The sequence below is a fragment of the Lytechinus variegatus genome, chromosome 13, assembly GCF_018143015.1.
Source record: "Lytechinus variegatus isolate NC3 chromosome 13, Lvar_3.0, whole genome shotgun sequence".
Lineage (NCBI taxonomy): Eukaryota > Metazoa > Echinodermata > Echinoidea > Temnopleuroida > Toxopneustidae > Lytechinus > Lytechinus variegatus.
Genome location: NC_054752.1, coordinates 32,600,451 through 32,622,180, shown reverse-complemented (window position 1 = coordinate 32,622,180; position 21,730 = coordinate 32,600,451). Strand labels below are relative to the sequence as shown.

Here is a 21,730-nt window from a genome sequence, read left to right as displayed (position 1 = left end):
ATACCTCTTGAATATAAATTTCATATTTGAAGGAATAATTATGTCATTGCATGTTTGGGGAAAATGTAACTTTATGGATCACTGTCCATTTATATAATAGGAGAGTTAAAGGCTATTTAAAGTCATAAAATGTCAAATTGCATTACAAAATAATACATATGATATAGAACATATCATGTTTGAAATTCAAAAAAGTTGACTACTATGTGAGTTTATTTGCAAAGGTTAAGCTAAGGGCGTGCTTACTAAAATCCGACCGGTGCTACTTTGGCAGCTTGACGAGTTTGATATCGAATTAAATCAAATTCATAATGCAATGCACATATATTAATCACTAGGTAGTTAAAACTTTTCCATGGCATTTAAAGGTCATTTTAAGGTTACAAATGTAAAGGGTCAAACCGGGCCACAAATGTAATTGATGCTACATATAATGTGGGATATCTCATGTTTGCTTGAGGGTGTGTAATATATTAGCGATATCTCCTCACCTATTGGCACAAATTTTTATTCATACAAAAAAAAACTTGGATGGTCATTTTATTGGATTCTGTTCGAGCTCATTTAGAGATCGATACCAAAGTGGTATTTATCTTAGTAGCCTTGATAAGACTTTGGTTCTGTAATACGAAAACTTCCCATAGATTAAAGATAAATTCCACTTTTGGTAACGATCCCCATGATCTCAAAATGCATTTTTACATAAACTAATATAATGACCACCCAAGTGTCTGTTTGTATGAATAAAAAATATGTGCCAGCAGATTCTGGAAAAATTGTGTAATTGCTGAGAAATAAGAAAAATAAGCGCGGATTCGGTCACTTCCGCCGGGTCTTTATTGCAGCAATAATGATACACTGTCCCACGTGTGCCTATCTTTGTTGGTGATCTTCAGTGTGAACATGTTCAGCGTAGATTTCAAGATTTAACAAAGTTCAGTTTATGTAACTGTACCAGATCTAGATCCTCGACGATATACCGACAATTAAGCCCGGTTTTACGGACTTTCTCATGAAATCAGTGTTTACTGCAACTACTGGCATTTCTCTTTAAGATCAGAATTAAAGTGAATTTCATCTCGAAAAAATAGGTAAAACTCAAATTCCTCTTAAAGAGATCAAATCAAAGTCAATCTTAAAGAAATACATGTAGAATCTCTATGAAATACGTGTAGAAAAAAACTAATCAAATTCATCTAACAATATGGATCATACTCAGATCTATCCTTAAGATATACATTATAATAAAATTATTTTTTTTTCTCGAAGGTTTAAACTAAATTAATCAAAAGAATCCAGATAGTATTTAATTCAAATTCATTTCTAACTATCTGATATAGATCAAACTAAGACCCATTATGTTCCCAAAGAGTTGATTAAATGGGCTAAATGCTTGGTATTTTTCCAAACAATATTAACACACTGTCCCACATATGCCTTTATGTGTAAGTGATCATCAGAATTATCGGTTTTAAGCTAAGATTTCATGATTTCACAAAGATAAGTTAATTTCAATGTACCAGAAATAGATCTATGATAATTATGTGGCCTTTAACCTTGCTTTTAAAGACTTCCGCATGAAATAACCCTAATTTTTTGCTGCAAAATACTTTTTACCTTTAAGTTTGATCTGAATCTATTGGAACTCTGTGTAAGAGAGACAACGTTTCAAGATGGACATGACAAACCAGAACTTGAGGACGTCAATCAACCGGAGTGCCCCCGTGGTGCTCCTCATCTTCCTATTATCATTCACTCAAGTTGGCACTGTTAAGTCTATCGGGATCTTCCTCAAAGACATCTCAAACAGTCTGGGAACAACCTCCAAAGACATCGGATTCGCGTTTGGTCTTTTTAACTCCTTGTGCTACTTGCCAGGTAGGTACGATGCAGGGGCTGCGGAACCGTGTACAAAAACATAAAAAGGATAATTCATTACACTTTTCAAAGTAACATATTCCACACACACAGTAAGTTTTGAAAAGGCACTAATCTTAGAGGAGAGACAAGTACAAACTCCAGTTTATGAGCCCCAAAGCTGCGTAGTACTATTGTTATGTAGTATGTATTTAACTTCCTGATCCTTTCAGTCATTCCCCTCACTTGTTTACAAACTCCCCCAAAACCCCCAAAACCATTTAACTCCTAAACCTTGACCATTAAGACCAACCCTCATTGACGTTAGCTAACTTCAAGGAACATAAGTTCTAAGAAGTATGACTCACACTTCCAGCCCCAGACACTTACACATAGCATCACCACACCCCTTATACCAGAGAAAGTTTGATAGGCAGTTACCTGTAGACCAATCAGAACAAGTTAAGATCCCCCACCTTAAATAGTTACACCTCCAAAACAAGAACAGTGGAAACACAAAAGATCCACCGACCCTTAACCATATTAAGAAAAAAATACAAGAATATAGACTAGAAGAAAGAAAACTAGCTGAACAGAGAGGTCAATTAGCAAACCATTTCAGAAAATGGGACAAAATTATTTTCTAGGGATGCTGGGGCTAAGAAAGTTCAAGCATACAGTACTGTTATTAAACGCTCTAAATGCGAGGGAGATGGTCTGGTCCCTATTGTTTCACTCCTCCTGGAGCGGGTCGCGGCGGTCATTTTGGGGTGGGCTTTGTTTCTTTTGGGTGCATTGTGGTTCCTTCTTGAGTGAAAATTATATATATATATATATATATATATATATATATATATATATATATATATATATATATATATATATATATATGTATATATGTGCATATATAAAGTAAATATACCCTGTTCGCTCCAGATGGAGCTATGGTGCGCTCTCGGGGATATGGATCCCGCTTCTGGAGTGACGGGTCTCTTATCTCTCCCTCGGAGGGGTGTGATTGGAGGCCGGAGTGGCTCTTTTGCATTTGGAGTGAAGATTCAGGTACATAAGTTAAATTATGGTTGCGGTACAGAATGCAGATTGAAATGGAGGGTAGCTAGGGTTGATGGGAGGGAAGCAGGCCGCGCTTCCTGGGCTTGGATGGGAGGGGGGCAGTTGGGATGGGAGGGTGTTTTACTTCTATTACTCATTCAGTTCAATTGCGTCGCTATAAAATCTTTTTTTGTTATGTCTGTATTTTTTTTCTTTCTACAGACTAAGTATTTACTTTGTTCTAGATGACTCGAATGTTATATTCTCGGTATTTTTTGTGTGTACAATTTTTTTTTGTGTTATGAATAATTATTTATTTGATTTAGTGAGCAGTGTTTTGTTGATATTATATTACTTGTATGATTTTAATAAATACTCTTGCAAAACAAAAAATACAATGAGCTCTATCCATTTTTTCATGAAAATAAATATCAATACTTTAATCAATTTTTTTTTCTATTTTCTCAAATATCTAGCTCCGCTGTTTATTGCCCTCAATCGTTTACATTGGACTCGACGTCCTCTCTTGATTGGAGGATCCACTTTCATTTCTCTAGGGGTCATGCTAACAGCTTTGGCTACTAACAATGCTTTGATCGCCGTTTATTTATCAATTTCTGGTAAGATACAAACTTGTGGTGGAATCTTTCATAAAATTATCATTAATGATACTATCGGTAATATCAATGATAATAATAATAGAAATAATAATGACATTAATATTAACATTATTATAATTTTGGGTAGTAGTAGTAGTAGCAGCAGTAGTAGTAGCAGTAGTAGTAGCAGTAGTAGTAGTAGTAGTAGTAGTGGTAGTAGTAGTAGTAGTAGTAGTAGTAGTAATAGTAAAAAATGATAAATTTCAATATCTATAACGCGATTCTCCACATGGCCCAAAGCGCTTATAATTTCAGTTCAACTAATTTAAACCATCAAAAACAATCAGAATGACATAATGAAGGCAGTTGCCTAGAACAAAGAAAAAAAAAGTTTTAAGGGACATCTTAAATGACTCAATTGTTTTCTTGATGTGAGGGGGAGTTTGTTCAATTTCCCACTTCATTGAAGATTTGTATTTATATGTCCAACAGTACCTTGATTCGGTTTCTTAATAGAGGCCCGATGAGACTTCGAAAGAAGCCATGGATTTTTTTCTTTTGACAGAAAAAAACTAGAAAATTGACGTGCCCAAAGGACACAGATGCCCCCTCTTAAACGCGATCAGAAATTCATTATTATGATTGAACTTAATATCGTGCAGAAACCAATATGCATAAAATAAAGAAAAAATTAAATCCTTTGTACCAACTTGCATATATAATGAGCTGTGAACTTTGACCTGCGGACTCCGACTTCGAACTCGCATATTTATTGAGCTGTGACCTTTGACGTTGACGTGCGGACTCCAAATTCAAACGTAGCCTGGATTATGGTGTCATTTACCTACACACAGAACTTTTAAAAATCCATTAAATGTTTTTTCGAGCTATTGCGCGGAAACTAAAAGGGGGACGGACGGACGGAATAACAGACAGGGGTAACGCTTAATACCCCACCCCCCCCTTTCGGACTTCGTCTGCAGGGGCATAAAAATGAAAACAACCGTGGAAAATTTTGCCACTCTCCTACCTGGATAACGATCGAAAAGCCTAGTTTCCATTTTGCTTTCTCACTTGTTTTAAACTAAATTCTGTTTTTCATACCATTTTTTCATAACATTTTATCCAGTAAAGCTTCTCTAGCTAGCCTTGGTAAGGTTGGCCGACCGATTTAATAACGAAATCTATCGCGACTATTTTTTCTCCACTTTGACAGGCCTGGGGTATTGTATGGTCGGCATATCGGCAATACTGACCTTAAGTCAACTGACAAGCGAGCAGAACTTCTACCTGTTGTTCGGATTTGGCATGAGCGGGTTTGGCTTGGGTATGTTTCTTTTACCACTTCTAGCTGAGCTCTTGGGTGAAGTTTACGGTTGGAGAGGAGGCATACTCATTCTAGGTTGCCTGATGGCTCACCTAGTCCCTAGTGCCGTTGCGGTAAGACTACCCTTGACCGGAAGTCGATCGTTGAACCTAAGCGCGAATTACCAAGAACTTGAGCATAGTGGAGTTTCTGAGGAAAGTTTAGTAAACAACTGTTCAAGCGAGGAAACAGACATCACTCCATTATGCCCTAGAGGTGCAGACCGCAATCAGGCAGCTGCTGGTGAATCTTCAACATACTCTTCATTAGTCACCGGAATTGAAATGGAATCTCGTGAAAATGAATCGAGTGCAAGGCAAACCTTTGTGAGATTACATGATAGTTTTTACCGGTCAGATTTTTACAGGGACCCTGTTTTTAATTTCTTATTTCTTACTTCCTCCACGTTTGGAATCGTCTACTGCGGTTGGCATTCTTTTCTGGTACCCCTTGCAATCCAGAGAGGTTATTCGATCCGTGCTACGATACTTGTGACTTTCTACGCATCAGTAGGAAACTCCATAGGAAGACTCTTGGGAGGCGCCCTCTCCGGTCGCCTCGCTAATCCAATTACCCTTTGCCTCTGTGCAGCGCTTTTGAATTCCGTTTCTATTTTGTGTGATGCATTCTTTCGCAACTACTATGTAATGATACCTACTTCGTGTATATCTGCTTTATGTCTTGGCGGAATGTCCGTCCTTAACCTTCTATCAATTAAGAAGAGAGCGTCTCCTGGAAGCTTTGATGTTGCATTAGCAGCCTACGATGTAGCCTTTGGTCTCGGTACCTTCCTCGGTGGCTACCTATCAGGTAATCCTATGAACAGATATTTTTTTATAAGACCATATTGTCTTTCTCATTCACCACCTCGTCAATCATTCTGTCGATGCATACGAAAATTTACTGCAGCCTGTTAGTACCAGTTAGATTGTAATTGGTAGAAAAATAGTAATAACTTTTTTTCAGATATTCATCAATCATGATGTACAGGCGGATGTCTTATGTAAATTTAACAAGAAATCATGTAGGCCTTTATCACAAAATTTTAACTTGTATATGAAGAAGTAGGCTTAAAATGAATCTCATTGTCTGCATTTTTAATGTAATATATTTTTATTTGCATAATAAAGAGACAATGGTCCCCTAACTTAAAGGTTAAGGATCAGTCGTACGCTTGAGTTTTACGATTGATTGTATATTGTAACCTATGCAATCAATCGTAGAAAAATGTTCTTCAATCATTGCTAAGCTTTGTGTTACGGGTTTCTGATGGCTGTTTCATAAAACTGTCCACAGAGCAACTTTACAAAAGACTGGTGATCTTTTCTTGTGGTTAATGATATGCACCAGATTTCTATTTGTGTTGATCTAGTTTGGGTCACCATCAGTTGCCGTAACCTACAAACAACTTTATGAAACACCCACCAGTATCAGCACGATCAAAGTAATGGATCCCAGTTGAGTTAACTTGACTGGCATTTAGAAGACTGGCTTGACCGGACTTAATTTGGTCTTGATCAGGCTTGATCATGCCTGAACGTGATTGGTCGGGCTCGAATTGCTCGATCATGCTGGCAGTTTGAAACTATTAAGACATATCCGTGCAGGGTATGTAACAGATAGCGCCTCTTCTAATAAGGCCAAGATCAGCCAGGGTAATAATTTATCTTCTGAAGAGCGCTTAAAGATTCCCACTCCCGTTACAGGTACATCGGGCGTAGTTCGCGCAGACTCCACTCCACTACCGCTACACTACGCTCCACCTACCAGAACTTCGGGACGGTGAACGGCGTCGATTATGGGGGGGGAGGGGGGCGATCGCCCCACTAATGAAAATATTGGGGGGGGCAAACATATCATTTTGCCCCCCCCCAATAATTCCGCATGTGCTAAAAGTAAAATAAGATTGTAATGTTACACAGAAATCAGCAAGCGAGATTGAGATACACAACTCGTTCTTCGTCTAAAATCGTGCTCAAAATGTCCACTTTTCAGATTGGAATATCAAAAAATTTCAGCTCGCGCTTCGCGCTCGCATCATTTTTGTAACAAAAACCCATACTTTCCATGATTAAATAGGTGAATATGGTCCCGTTTTCAGATCTAAACCTAAAAAGAACTCCCACTTCGATTTGCAATAATCTTTTGTTGGATATATATTAAACTCAATTTTTTATTCCAGATCGAAATATCAAAATTTTCAGCTCGCGCTTCGCGCTCGCATTAATCTGCTGGTGAGATATATATGTATATATATATATATATATATGTATATATATATATATATATATGTCTGTGCGGTGTGCGTGTGTGTGTATATATATATACATATATATATAAAAATAATCCCCGAGATGCGTGGAAATGTCTAGAGCACATGACAGATTATTCGAGTAGTCGGAAAGAAAACATGTTTGCAAATGAACCTAATCCACAACAAAGAGCTGACGAATTAAACGCATTCTTCGCCCGTTTCGAGAATGAAAACTTCCGTCATATCGCTGATGAACAAGTTGAACGGTTGCGCGCGTCGGATGACAACCCAATTGTCATTGAAGAGCACGAAGTTCGGAGACGTTTAAAGTTGATCAACCCTAGAAAAGCGACTGGGCCCGATGGTGTTAGTGGGCGTGTCCTACGGACATGCGCATCTGAACTCACTGCTCCGTACTGTATGTTATTTCAAAGGTCAATAAATGAGCATATCGTACCAAAATGCTGGAAAGCATCAGTCATTACACCAGTGCCTAAAAATAATCGTCCTAGGTTGAATAATGATTTTAGACCAGTAGCATTAAGTCCTGTTGTCATGAAATGTTTTGAAAGAATTATTTTGGAAAAAGTACTTGTATCAATCCGTCACAAAATTGATCTAAACCAATTTGCATATCAGTCTAAGAGGTCTGTCATAGATGCAGTACTCATGTTAACCCATTCACTCTACCAGCATTTAGATTCTGTTAGTTCTTATGCAAGAGCTACATTTGTGGATTTTTCCTCCGCATTTAATACCATCCAGCCATATAAGTTAGTAGAAAAATTAAGCCTCTTGGATGTGAAACCGTCACTGGTTCTCTGGATCTATGACTTCTTACACGGTAGAACCCAGAGGGTTAAGGTTAATGATGTACTCTCCAACGTACTCACAACGAACACAGGGTCTCCTCAGGGGTGTGTTCTCTCACCTGTTCTCTATATATTATATACTAATGACTGTATTTCCAATATTCCGTCGGTTCGTATTTTGAAATATGCCGATGATACTGTCATTGTAGGCCTGATAAAAGAGAGTGAGTTAGAATATAGGGAGAGTATATCCTCTTTTGGTAGGTGGTGCACTGAAAACCATCTGGTGTTGAATTCTAACAAAACTAAAGAAATCATCTTTGACTTCAGGAAGAAGAAATCTTTTGATCCTGTAGAATTCCCTATTCACATCGATGGTCATCCAATTGAAATTGTCCATAGTTATAGGTATCTAGGCACTATTGTTGATGACAAACTTGATTGGTCCGAGCAGACTAAAGCTACCACACTCAAGTGCAACCACAGATTGTTTTTTCTTCGGAAGATGAAACAATTTCATGTAAACGAGAAAATATTGTATTTGTTTTATACATCAGTTATTCAGAGTATCATCACCCATGACTGTGTTGCCTGGTATCACAGTGCCAGACAGAAGGATAAGGATAAATTGTATAGAGTCGTGAAACGGGCTAGTAGGATTACGAAGTGTGTTGTAGATTTGGATAGGATATGTCAAGGAAAGGTAGTTGACAAAGCCCAAGCAATAGTCAGTGATCACTCCCATCCATTAAATAAGAAATACAAACTACTTCGTAGTGGAAGAAGGTGGGAATCAGTTAAGGCCAGAACGAGCCGTTACGGAAATTCTTTTATTCCTTTCTCAATTCGTCTTCTCAACCATTAAATAGAAAACAAGTCACCTTATTGCAGAATTACTCTTACCCTTCAATACTGCCATCTATGTCTCCTCTTTAATACAAGTGTTGACCTACGAAACTGCCACAAATGTAAAGAGTAATGATAGTAGTACTAATAGTAATAATAGTAATGATAATAATGATAATAATAATAATAATAACTGCAACTATAATGATTACAATAATAGTATCGACATCATGGTCAATGTAGAGTTGTGGATTTTTTATATGTGAATTATGCTTCAAGTAATGAATAAAATAAAATGACCCGATACTTTTACTTATTTAACAGTTTTAGAATGATGGTAATGATAATTACACAGAATATGCCTTCTTGTTGTTCGTATTTCAGCAATGATCTTGTTATACTCTTTTAATCGTCTTATGTATAAGAACGAATGTATTACGTGCATGCCAGTATTTTGTATTAATTTTGTCTCTCCTTGATTATGTATATTTGTAATTTGTATGTTTGCATGTAAACAAAATGAATTTCCATTAAGTTGGACAATAAAACATTATATTATTATATGTACACATATATATAGGCATATGTGTGTGGGTGTGATCGAGCGCCTTTGGAAAATTGATTCATGATTTTGCCCCCCCAATCTGAAAAATGGATCGACGCCCCTTCTGGTGAACTCGATCGGATATTCCGAGTGACAAAGGTGGGATGGAAATGTTATTTATTGTAAAAATTATAGAAAAATAATATAACGAGAAAGTAAAATCCGCGGCAGGTTAAACCGATCGCATGCGATGTTTTGAAATCGGCCGTGAATAATACGTGTGAGGAAAAAGATACTGGCCCAAAATCACCAATTTCGAGGATAACCGGAGGATGGACACAGAGTGAAATACGGGTGAAGAATAAGAAATTAAGCTATTTTACTTTCTCGTTTTATTTTTTTTCTATAATTTTTGCAATAAATAACATTTTCATCCCACTTTTGTCACTCGGAATATCCGATCGAGTTCACCGTCCCGAAGTTCGGGTAGGTGGTGGATAGTGTAGCGGTAGTGAAGTGGGGTGGATCCTGCACGAACTTCGTCAGGGGTACGTTACAGGATGAGTTGCGTTTACACAAAAGAAATAAAGCGCAAGTCCAGAATGTTGATATTGTATTGGTCTAACATGGAGCAGTTTGATTACAACTCTTTTACACACCCCTTCGATAAAGTAAGTAGTAAAGTGATTTATAAACAAGGATAATTAACATTATTTTACACCACATTTTTTGTCCATACCGCAGGTGTTGTTGGCGGAGTCTTCTCGTACGATGCAACATTCAAGTTTCTTGGTGGTGTACAAATCTTGGTCTTTGTTCTAATGCTGCCACTTGCTGTGTTTGAGAAACCAGCCGAACTTTGAGTTAAGTGTATCATGGACAAATAACCACGTAATGAATCGCCAATGAATCTCTTAATTTTCAAACTAGTTCGGGGAGGGATCGAGGTGCTCCACAAAGATTTTTATTCTGCATCTGCTCGCGGTTCAGAACCTACTATTAGTAGTGCAAAGTTGCCGGTTCTTAACCGAGAGCCGATCATAGAGATGTATACTAATTATCTCTATGGAGCCGATCCAAGTTAATCGCGTTTACACGCTATAAAAAAGCTGATGCAAAAGCCGATTAAAGGGGGAGTTCACCCTGAAGAAAACTTTGTTGTAAAAATAGCAGAAAAAATAGTAAAAAATATTGGTGAAGGTTTGAGGAAAATCCGTTAAAGAATAAGAAAGTTATTGGAGTTCAAAATTTTGGAATTGTGACGTCATAAACGAGCAGCTGCTTCATGTGTTATGTAATATAAAATGCATGAATTTCAAAGTTTTTATGGTTCCTGATGACTTAATTATGTTTTCTATTCATGATCGAGTTTGAAATGATTTGTCTATTGATATACAATAGGTACAGTGAAAACCATTTTTAATTTTCTGAGAAAATGACATTTCATTGATTTTTTACCATTCGCTATGTAGGAATGCTGCTCGCATATGACGTCACAAATCAAATAATTGAAATTCTAATAACTTTTTAATTATTTGATGAATTTTTCTCAAACCTTCGTCAATATTTTTTATTATTTTTTCTGCTATTTTTACAATAAACTTTTTGTCAGGGTGAACTTCCCCTTTAAGTGTAAACACGGTAGATAATTATGTAACGCGCAATGATCAACGGTGTTTTAAGACAAGTTTCTAATTTTCTCACAGTAAAAGCAATATCATTTTGCAAAAAAAAATATGAATTTAGTGTGTTTCTTGACTCTTTGCTGATATTTGATGTATTATGTTTTCTTCGTTTAACCATGGACCTAGTAGGTCCATGGTTTAACGATGTCAAAGATTCCTGTAATGAAATCTCAAAAGCGTCCAGTTAACCTGGAAACGACCTCGATTTTATCAAAGTTCATAAAATCCAGACAATAATATGTAAAGCGTTGGTGGTATAGTGGTTAGCATAGTTGCCTTCCAAGCAATTGACCCGGGTTCGATTCCCGGCCAACGCATGCCTTTTTAATTTTCTTGCTCTAACCAAGTCGAAGTCATGAACTATTGATTCCATTAACTTCCATTATTGAAACTGTTATATGGTATTGATTTTGTTCTCTCTTATAATATTATTGGACTGGTTTTTAAAGCACTTTGTCCATGTTTGATGTGTTTAGTCTTTTCTTTTGGGGGCGGTCATTTGAATTGACTTTCTCCCAAAAGTAAAATTTGAAGTTGTAGTTACTTCCAACGCCTTGCTTATCATACAATGTCTTAACTGAATGATATCTGAATGGTTTATCAACCCCCCCCCCCTCCCCCCAAAAAACAAGCTAATTCGGCTTTCTGTTTGATTGGCTCAGTCATTGCTGGTGAACTTTATCCTCAAGACGTGATTGGTCAAGAGTTTCTCCGGTGGGTGTGATCAGAACAGAGATGTTTACGCCATTTACAATGAACCAATTAGCGAGGAACCGTATTCGTAACTCGGGCTTTTGTCTCCTAACAATTGCTCGAACTCTCCGCTGACCGTTCTTTCTTAATAATCTATAGGATCTATAATTGTCAAAAAAAAATTATTATTACGTAACACACTGGGCGAAGAATTATTAATGATCAGATCTCGCAAATTAAAACTAAACAGCAATGTAGTTTTTATTCATAGCTATATTATATATGCGTAAAATTTGACTTATTGTATTAAAGTAACAATTATAGTTCATTTCAATTCTTTAATAATCCATTAAGGAAAAGGGATAATAAAAACTAACGATTGTGCTCAGTAAAGCAGGGAAAATATGAATAAACGCCATCAAGAGGAAATTATGTTTCACTCTAGGTGCTTAACTTTTGGAATCGGTCCTAGTTACGAAAACTACTTAATACAAAAAAAGAGAGAGAGAAGGGGGGTTTTAATCAATAATAAAACATAAGAAATGGAAACACATGTAAGCAGACTTGCTATGATTCCAAACGGTATAGAAAATGAAAAAAAATAATGCGTTGGCCGGGAATCGAACCCGGGTTGATTGCTTGGAAGGGAACTATGCTAACCACTATACCAATCAACGCTTATATATTACTATATATTTCACTCGCTATATTTACCTATATTTCTCATTTACCCTTTCCTTCTCTCGCGCGCACATTCTACGCCATTTTCCGCTTTCTCCTCAGACCGTCTTCTCTCCTATTATTCCTTCATCAAACTGGTTCAACCTCCTCAAGTCGTGATTGGTCGAGAGTTTCTATGGTGGGTGTGGCATGATGCAGGCCACTAAAATGGACCAATCAGTGAAAGAAACTATAATACGTCACTCGATCCCTCTCTCACCGTACCCGACAAGCCCTTCCTCTGTATTTCCCTGTCAATAAGTGGATTAAATTGTTTGATGTAGTGTCGTTGAATGAAAAGCATTATTGTTACGTAATAAATTAAACAAAGTTTTATTAATAATCGCAACATCAGGGCACTCAATTGTTTTTTTCCGTAAAATTTTATTGGACAGATGGTAGAATAGTGCAGCATAGTATTAGTAATTTGGTAAAATGTGTATATGCATATAAATGTCTAATTCAACTGATTGTGTCGAATGAATTTAATTCTTAATCACTTAATATGCCTTCGGTTTCCTACACGCATAATTGGACTCTAAATTGCAGGAAGTTAAAATAAATCCAGATGGACTGTAGTTAAGAACTAATCATTAATGTTTAATCTTAAACTCACGTTCATATCCCGTGAGCTTTACACACAAAAATAGGATTAATAGTAAATCGGAAGTTGGATTTGTCCCTAAAGACATTCCATCTGCATTTACTTAAAATCCTTGCAATTTAGAGTGTAAATTTGCTTATGGATTCTAAGTTCGTCAAGTAAACGGTGCATAGAAAACCCAACTGTTTCGAGCAGCTTTTATCTACGTTTGCAATGTTAATCATTAAATAAATTAACAAATTAAATACGCCAGTATACATCGTAGCTTCTGTGGCGCAATCGGCTAGCGCGTTCGGCTGTTAACCGAAAGGTTGGTGGTTCGAGCCCACCCAGGAGCGAGATATTTTTTTGTCTAAATCGACATATTTCGCTTACAAGAATATATTTTTAATCCTTTCTGACCTGTAGTGTAAATATGTATTTTTTTCTTGAAGTTATATGAAAATCAATTATTTGTGTATATTCCTATATACTAAAACAATATATTATTACAATTTAAGTCATTCTTTTCAAACAAGTGTCTTTTTTCTGAAATGAAACGTAAATGTTTTCTATTGACTTGCCAGAAAAATGGTTACGTCAAAGCTTCTGTTCGGCTGTTGACCGAAAGGTTGGTGGTTCAAGCCCACCCAGGAGCGAGATGTTTTTTTGTCTAAATCGACATTCGCTTACAAGAATATTTTAAACCTTACTGACGTGTTATATAGATGTGTATTTTTCCTTCAAATTATACGAAAATCAAATGTTTAAATTCCTATAAACAATATACATAATCACAATTCAAGGCTTCATTCTTTTAAAAAAATGACATGTCGTGCAGTCTGTTGACAAATAGACAAAATAGAATAGCATTTCTTTCTTTACAGTAATGATAATATTGTTTGATGAAATAAAGAAATAAAAACATATATCAATTATCCAAGTATTATGATGATTATGTTCAACTCTGTGTTCTCTAAACTATTTGGGGGAAAGACACTATACGTGATGAATTCTACCGCCAAAATGATTTTATCTCGCTCCTGGGTGGGCTTGAACCACCAACCTTTCGGTTAACAGCCGAACGCGCTAACCGATTGCGCCACAGAAGCTTCGATGCATTATTATGGGAAAACTTAATTCAAGTAAAATGTCAACTGCACATCGTCACAGCTCGCTGAGTAGAACGAACACGTGAGTTGACTGGGTCTTTCTATTAAAGCAAATAATTGTTCTTAAAAGAAAATATTTATTTCAAATTGATATCAACCACATACCACTACTCTATATCAATTATTTTTCTTAAAAACATATAATTTCAACACTTGGAATCCCTTTTCCATATATAAATAATCTTGTTGACGTGTTTGGAAGCCCTCTGACATACTGTAAGAAATAAAGATTAAAACTGATTAAAATAATTGTATGTGAATGAAATAACATTATTCTTACATTCAATATAATAATGAATTGTTTTCACATGTTTATATGCACGGCCTCTTTGAAAGATAGCCATTAGTTAATGGATTGTTATTTTACAGTGGTGAAATAAAATAGGTCAAATCATATCAAATAGAAATAGAATAGAAAAGGACTAGAACAAGTCAAGAAATGAGGGAAATGTTTATTGCTTTTATGTTTGATGTTTTAATCAGTCAATCATAGGCGGTGGAAGCGGGGGGGGACGTGTCCCTTAAATTTTAGGTGGGGGCGGTCCCCCCAAAAAAAATTTTGATAACCTTTTTTTTTTGCTTGTCAATTTTTTTTCCTGCGTCCCCCCCCCCCCTAAATTCACGTGGACCCCTGAATGTGTTGTCCCCCCTAAAATTTAGGTTGATGACCTTTTTTTTTTAATGCTTGTCAAAAATTTTTTGTTAGCCACTCCTAAAATTTAGGTTGATAACCTTTTTGGGGGCTCTTGTCCAATTTTTTTTTGTGTCCATCCCAAAATTTCAGGTGGACACCCCCTAAAATTTTTGGCTTCCGCCGCCAATGCAGTCAATAAATAAAGTCACATGTGACCGCTTGAATGGATGCACCCCAACAGTATCAGAAGTTTGTGTGAGGATATTTTGGAAAAAAATATTGCGTTGGCCGGGAATCGAACCCGGGTCAATTGCTTGGAAGGCAACTATGCTAACCACTATACCACCAACGCTTTATTCGATTTCACTTCTCAGCTCATAAACATTATTCGAGTCGAGTTGTCGTCATGTGCGGATTATTTCCAGATTGTACAAGTTCAAAGTCCCTGGAAATGGAAAGCTGAGAATCATTTGCGTCATGAAAAGAAGAAAGCATGAAACAATTAAAAACTAAGGTTCACCAAAATAGCAGGAATAAAAATAAAGTCAAATATTCAACAGCAATAAGGTGTTCATTCAAGTAAAAGAAAATGTTTAATTCGTCTCGTAAAAGCACAAAAGACTGCAAAGGAATATTAATGAAATTCGTATACAATTTCATAATGGTTTTTAGACAAATATTAAGAGAATCCTTTATGATAATTATATACCTTTGACGTATAATAAAATTCTGATTGATATGATATCAAACTTGTAATAATTTGCTAGCACCACGGTTCCGATAATACTTATTCTCAGTTGACAAGAAGCGATAAACAGAACTTATCAATATTTTTTAAGTAACAAAAGAGGGAATTCAGTCTTTTTTAAAAACATATATGTGTATGTATAGTGAATTGTTAGCAAGTGTACAATACAAAAGACATAATGACTCTCTTTGATACATATCTATTCACTGATAAAGTTTTACACCAAATATGTTTGTCATACTATTTGTTCTGACGGGCCTTTAATTTCGATATTTGTTCAAACTTTCGCTGTACTTGTTACGTGACAGTGACATTTCGCGAGATTTTCCTGTCAGTCTGCAGATAGAAGTTTACTTTCATGCTGTCAATGTTCGACCGTAGTATAGTCAGGAAAGTGGTAAGTTCACCAGAAGGAGTCATAGTCCAGGATAGAAGAGGCATAACCTTGATTTTTTATATATACAATATTTTTTGATGGTTTCTTGTCAATTCGAGGGTGCTGATTACGAATCTGAATGATGCCACTCGTGTAACCTTGAGCATTTTCCGCAAATTGGCAAAATCCAATATGGCCGCCAAAATATGCAAATTACCCATGAAAATCATAAAATTGTCCGCACATTGGCTGTGAAATGCGTGAAATTGTGTGGCAGGAGTGAAATACAATCTTAAAAAATAATTTTTGACAAAAAAATATTTTCCTGATATTCAAAATGGCCGCCATAGGCCATTGTATACACTATCATGTACAATATAAATAGGGAAAACTAATTTTCACAAAAATGAGCACTAAACTGCAAAAAATCGCGATGTATGAACGAAGTAATATATGCAAATCACCATTACTAACGAGATATAGCATTTGTAATGTCATATATGGGAAAATTGCAGTATTTTGATATCTAAAATAGCCGCCACTGGCCCAAACAGTATTGTGTACAATGGCAATGGGGGCCAAAAAATTCTCAAGAGTGATCACTAAAATGCTTATTATGAAGATTAAACAGTTGGAATACTGATAAACATAATTATTAACGGAATATATTACTAATATGCCATGTATGTGGTGAATGTTGTATTCTGATATTCAAAATGGCTGCCAAAGGCCCTAAAAGTATTATACAGAAATGAGAAATGGGAGAAAAGAAATCACAAGAGTGAGCGCTAAAATGCATATATATGTGATAAATTAATTGGATACTGTCTAAAAACTTATTTTCTTACGAAATATATCATTCAGGTTTTAAGTTTGTGTTAAATATTGTATTTCGACTTTCAAAATGGCCGCCATCGACATTAACCGTATTATGTACAATGCAAAGTGGGAAACCAATATTCACAGGAGTGAGCACCATAAATGCACGTAATAGTGATCTATGAGTAAAATATTGTCTGAAAGCATAATTTCTATTAAGATATATCATTTATTCTGCCAGTTAGGTGATAATACGGTTATTTTTAAGTTAAAATGGCCGCTACAGTCCCTTACGGTATTATACACAATATGAATGGGAACAAAATCATTTGAACAGAATTTGGCTTTGCTTGGTCAAATGGTGATGTATGAGTGGAACGTTGTCTGAAAACATTATTTATAACAAAATATATCATATCTTATGTAATTTAGGTGATAAATACTGTATTTCAACATTCAAAATGGCTGCCATATTCCCTTTTTGTGAACATGATTTGTCTCCACCCAAAATGTATATTATAAGATAAGTGGCTATGGTGGCCATTTTCAATTTAAAAATGCAGCATTTATCACCTTAATTACACAACATTATGATATATCTAGTTAGAAACCATGGTTTTAGACAATTATTCACCTTTACATCACAATTCACAATTATATGCAATATTTAGAGTCAAGCAAAGCCAAATTCTGTCAAAATTATATGTCCCATGTTACAATGTACACAATACTTTTAGGACCTATGGCAGCCATTTTGGATTTCAAAGTACACCATTTATTACCTCCACCATGTCCACGACCCATATGTGATGTATTTAGTTAGAAATAATGTTTAAGACAATATCTTTACCCATACATCACAGTTATATGCATTTTATGATTCTCACTCTTGTGAAAATTAGTTTCCCTGTTCGCATGTTACATAATTTAGTTAGGGCTTTTAGAGGTTATTTTGAATGTCAAAATACAGTATTTATCACTTATATGAAAGAAGAAATGCGATGATTAAAAAAAATGTTTTCAAACAACGTTTTACTCATACAACAGGATTATATGGATGTCATAGTCAAGCAAATCCAAATTCGTACAAAATTATATGTCCCAATTCACATTGTAGATAATACTGTTAGGGCCTATAGGAGCCATTTTGAATTTCATAATACAGTATTTATCTCATGCATGACAAAAGAAATGATATGTCTTGCTATAAAACATGTTGTCAGACAATATTTTACTCATAGATCACAATTACATGCATTTTATGTTTCTTACTCGTGTGAAAATTAGTTTCTCTATTCGCATTATACATGATGAAGATAGGGGCTATGGCGGCCATTTTGAATTTCAAAATACAGCATTTACCACATAAATGGCATATTTACAACTATGTTTTTAGTCAGTATTCCACTCGTTTATCTTAATAATATGCATTTTAATGCTCAATCTTCTCATTTTTTTGCCCCCGGCCATTGCCATTGTACATAATACTCTTTGGGCCAGTGGCGGCTATTTTAGATATCGAAATACAGCAATGTTCCCATATTTGACATAATAAGTAATATATCTCATTAGTAATGATGATTTGCATATATTACTTCGTTCATACATCGCGATTTTTGCAATTTAGTGCTCATTTTTGTGAAAATTAGTTTTCCCTATTCATATTGTACATGATAGTGTATACAATGGCCTATGGCGGCCATTTTGAATATCAGGAAGATAAATATTTTGTCAAAAATTATTTTTTAAGATTGTATTTCACTCCTGCCACACAATTTCATGCATTTCACAGCCAATGTGCGGACAATTTTATGAATTTCATGGGTAATTTGCATATTTTGGCGGCCATATTGGATTTTGCCAATTTGCGGAAAATGCTCAAGGTTACACGAGTGGCATCATTCAGATTCGTAATCAGCACCCTCGAATTGACAAGAAACCATCAAAACATATTGTATATATAAAAAAACAAGGTTTGGTCAATTTCCTATGGGGCCTATCCTGGACTATCAGTAATAGCCACGTCGGCGATTTTGCCATGCAGCTATACACTGAGAAGTACCGGAAGCTACCTATCCAATCGAATTTGGGATTAAGTTTAAATCCTAAACACTCTTTTTTAATATCAAAATCATTTTCAAATCCCTTGAGCTTTAGAAAAATATTTTTTTAGGATTAAAACTAAATCCGAAATTCGATTTGTCCCTAAATGCAATCCACCTATATGGATTGATGTTAAATCCTTGCAATTTAGAGTGTAAGATTACTTATGGATTCTAAGTTCATCGAGTAAACTGTGCATAGAAGAATCATCCATTATTCGAGCAGGTTTTGTAGACGTTCGAATGTTTATCATTAAATGAATTAACATAAAATACAGCACCTCATCGGAGCTTCTGTGGCGCAATCGGCTAGCGCGTTCGGCTGTTAACCGAAAGGTTGGTGGTTCGAGCCCACCCAGGAGCGAGATATTTTTTTGTCTGAATCAACATGTTTCGCCAACGAGAATAATTTTTGTAATTCCTTCTGACCTGTAATACAGATGTGTATTTTTCCCTTCAAATTATGTGAAAATCAAATTTATAAAGTCCTATAAACAATATACATAATCACAATTCAAGGCTTCATTCTTTTAAAAAAATGACATGTCGTGCAGTCTGTTGACAAATAGAAAAAAATAGAATAGCATTTCTTTCTTTACAGTAATGATAATATTGTTTGATGAAATAAAGAAATAAAAACATATATCAATTATCCAAGTATTATGATGATTATGTTCAACTCTGTGTTCTCTAAACTATTTGGGGAAAAAGACAATATACGTGATGAATTCTACCGCCAAAATGATTTTATCTCGCTCCTGGGTGGGCTTGAACCACCAACCTTTCGGTTAACAGCCGAACGCGCTAACCGATTGCGCCACAGAAGCTTCGATGCATTATTATGGGAAAACTTAATTCAAGTAAAATGTCAACTGCACATCGTCACAGCTCGCTGAGTAGAACGAACACGTGAGTTGACTGGGTCTTTCTATTAAAGCAAATAATTGTTCTTAAAAGAAAATATTTATTTCAAATTGATATCAACCACATACCACTACTCTATATCAATTATTTTTCTTAAAAACATATAATTTCAACACTTGGAATCCCTTTTCCATATATAAATAATCTTGTTGACGTGTTTGGAAGCCCTCTGACATACTGTAAGAAATAAAGATTAAAACTGATTAAAATAATTGTATGTGAATGAAATAACATTATTCTTACATTCAATATAATAATGAATTGTTTTCACATGTTTATATGCACGGCCTCTTTGAAAGATAGCCATTAGTTAATGGATTGTTATTTTACAGTGGTGAAATAAAATAGGTCAAATCATATCAAATAGAATAGAAAAGGACTAGAACAAGTCAAGAAATGAGGGAAATGTTTATTGCTTTTATGTTTGATGTTTTTAATCAGTCAATCATAGGCGGTGGAAGCGGGGGGGACGTTTCCCTTAAATTTTAGGTGGGGGCGGTCCCCCCCCAAAAAAAAATTTTGATAACCTTTTTTTTTTTGCTTGTCAATTTTTTTTCCTGCGTCCCCCCTAAATTCACGTAGATTCCCCCCCCCCCCTGAAACGTGTGTTGTCCCCCCCTAAAATTTAGGTTGATGACCTTTTTTTTTTTTTTATTGCTTGTCAAAATTTTTTTGTTAGCCACTCCTAAAATTTAGGTTGATAACCTTTTTGGGGGCTCTTGTCCAATTTTTTTTTGTGTCCATCCCAAAATTTCAGGTGGACACCCCCTAAAATTTTTGGCTTCCGCCGCCAATGCAGTCAATAAATAAAGTCACATGTGACCGCTTGAATGGATGCACCCCAACAGTATCAGAAGTTTGTGTGAGGATATTTTGGGAAAAAAATATTGCGTTGGCCGGGAATCGAACCCGGGTCAATTGCTTGGAAGGCAACTATGCTAACCACTATACCACCAACGCTTTATTCGATTTCACTTCTCAGCTCATAAACATCATTCGAGTCGAGTTGTCGTCATGTGCGGATTATTTCCAGATTGTACAAGTTCAAAGTCCCTGGAAATGGAAAGCTGAGAATCATTTGCGTCATGAAAAGAAGAAAGCATGAAACAATTAAAAACTAAGGTTCACCAAAATAGCAGGAATGAAAATAAAGTCAAATATTCAACAGCAATAAGGTGTTCAGGTAAAAGAAAATGTTTAATTCGTCTCGTAAAAGCACAAAAGACTGCAAAGGAATATTAATGAAATTCGTATACAATTTCATAATGGTTTTTAGACAAATATTAAGAGAATCCTTTATGATAATTATATATCTTTGACGTAAATGGAAAGCTCGGAATCGATCGCGTCATGAAAAGAATAAATCAAAATACAAATCCAATTTAAAAGTCCACCAAAATAGCAGTGATGAAAATAAAATCAAATATTCAACAGCAATAAGTTGTTTAATTGAAAAAAAATCGAGAAAATTTTCAATTCGTCTCGTAAAATCACAAAAGACTGCAAAGGAATATTAATTACATTCGTATACAATAACTGTTTTGAGACAAATATTAGGAGAATCCTTATTGACACTCATATATGTTTAACTTATAATAACATTCTTCTGATTGATATACTATCTCAAAATTATAACAATTTGCTAGCACTACTGTTCCGATAATACAAAATTGTTATATTTATTCTCAATTGACAAGAAGCGATATACAAAACTAATCAATATTTTAACAGAAGGGGAAAGCTATACACGAAATGTGTTTGTCGTTCTTTTTTGTTCTGAATGACCTTTTATTTCTATATTTTTCAAACTTCCGACGTACTTGTTATGTGAGATTACTTATAAGTTCGTCGAGTAAACAGTGCATGGAAAAAACAACCATTTCACCCAGCTTTTGTGGATGTTTGCAATGTTTATCTTTAAATATATTAACTTAGATTAAGTG

The 21,730-nt window shown here is 35.4% G+C and overlaps 1 protein-coding gene and 7 non-coding genes across 8 annotated transcripts; 4 read left to right on the top strand and 4 right to left on the bottom strand.

The window, feature by feature from the left end:
• Window positions 1-1,673: 1,673 nt before the first annotated feature.
• On the top strand, window positions 1,674-10,194 carry LOC121426016 (monocarboxylate transporter 6-like). The gene is made up of 4 exons (XM_041622145.1): window positions 1,674-1,878; window positions 3,387-3,530; window positions 4,726-5,685; window positions 10,076-10,194. Exons 1-4 carry the CDS (start codon window positions 1,674-1,676, stop codon window positions 10,192-10,194), a joined length of 1,428 nt encoding a protein of 475 aa, XP_041478079.1.
• Window positions 10,195-11,261: 1,067 nt separating this feature from the next.
• On the top strand, window positions 11,262-11,333 carry TRNAG-UCC. The gene has a single exon. It is a non-coding gene; the product is annotated as a tRNA-Gly (tRNA).
• Window positions 11,334-13,297: 1,964 nt separating this feature from the next.
• Window positions 13,298-13,371, top strand: TRNAN-GUU. The gene has a single exon. It is a non-coding gene; the product is annotated as a tRNA-Asn (tRNA).
• A 679-nt stretch (window positions 13,372-14,050) lies between these two features.
• TRNAN-GUU lies at window positions 14,051-14,124 on the bottom strand. The gene has a single exon. It is a non-coding gene; the product is annotated as a tRNA-Asn (tRNA).
• Window positions 14,125-15,098: 974 nt separating this feature from the next.
• On the bottom strand, window positions 15,099-15,170 carry TRNAG-UCC. Its single transcript has one exon. It is a non-coding gene; the product is annotated as a tRNA-Gly (tRNA).
• A 3,983-nt stretch (window positions 15,171-19,153) lies between these two features.
• Window positions 19,154-19,227, top strand: TRNAN-GUU. Its single transcript has one exon. It is a non-coding gene; the product is annotated as a tRNA-Asn (tRNA).
• A 389-nt stretch (window positions 19,228-19,616) lies between these two features.
• Window positions 19,617-19,690, bottom strand: TRNAN-GUU. Its single transcript has one exon. It is a non-coding gene; the product is annotated as a tRNA-Asn (tRNA).
• A 985-nt stretch (window positions 19,691-20,675) lies between these two features.
• On the bottom strand, window positions 20,676-20,747 carry TRNAG-UCC. Its single transcript has one exon. It is a non-coding gene; the product is annotated as a tRNA-Gly (tRNA).
• Window positions 20,748-21,730: the final 983 nt, after the last annotated feature.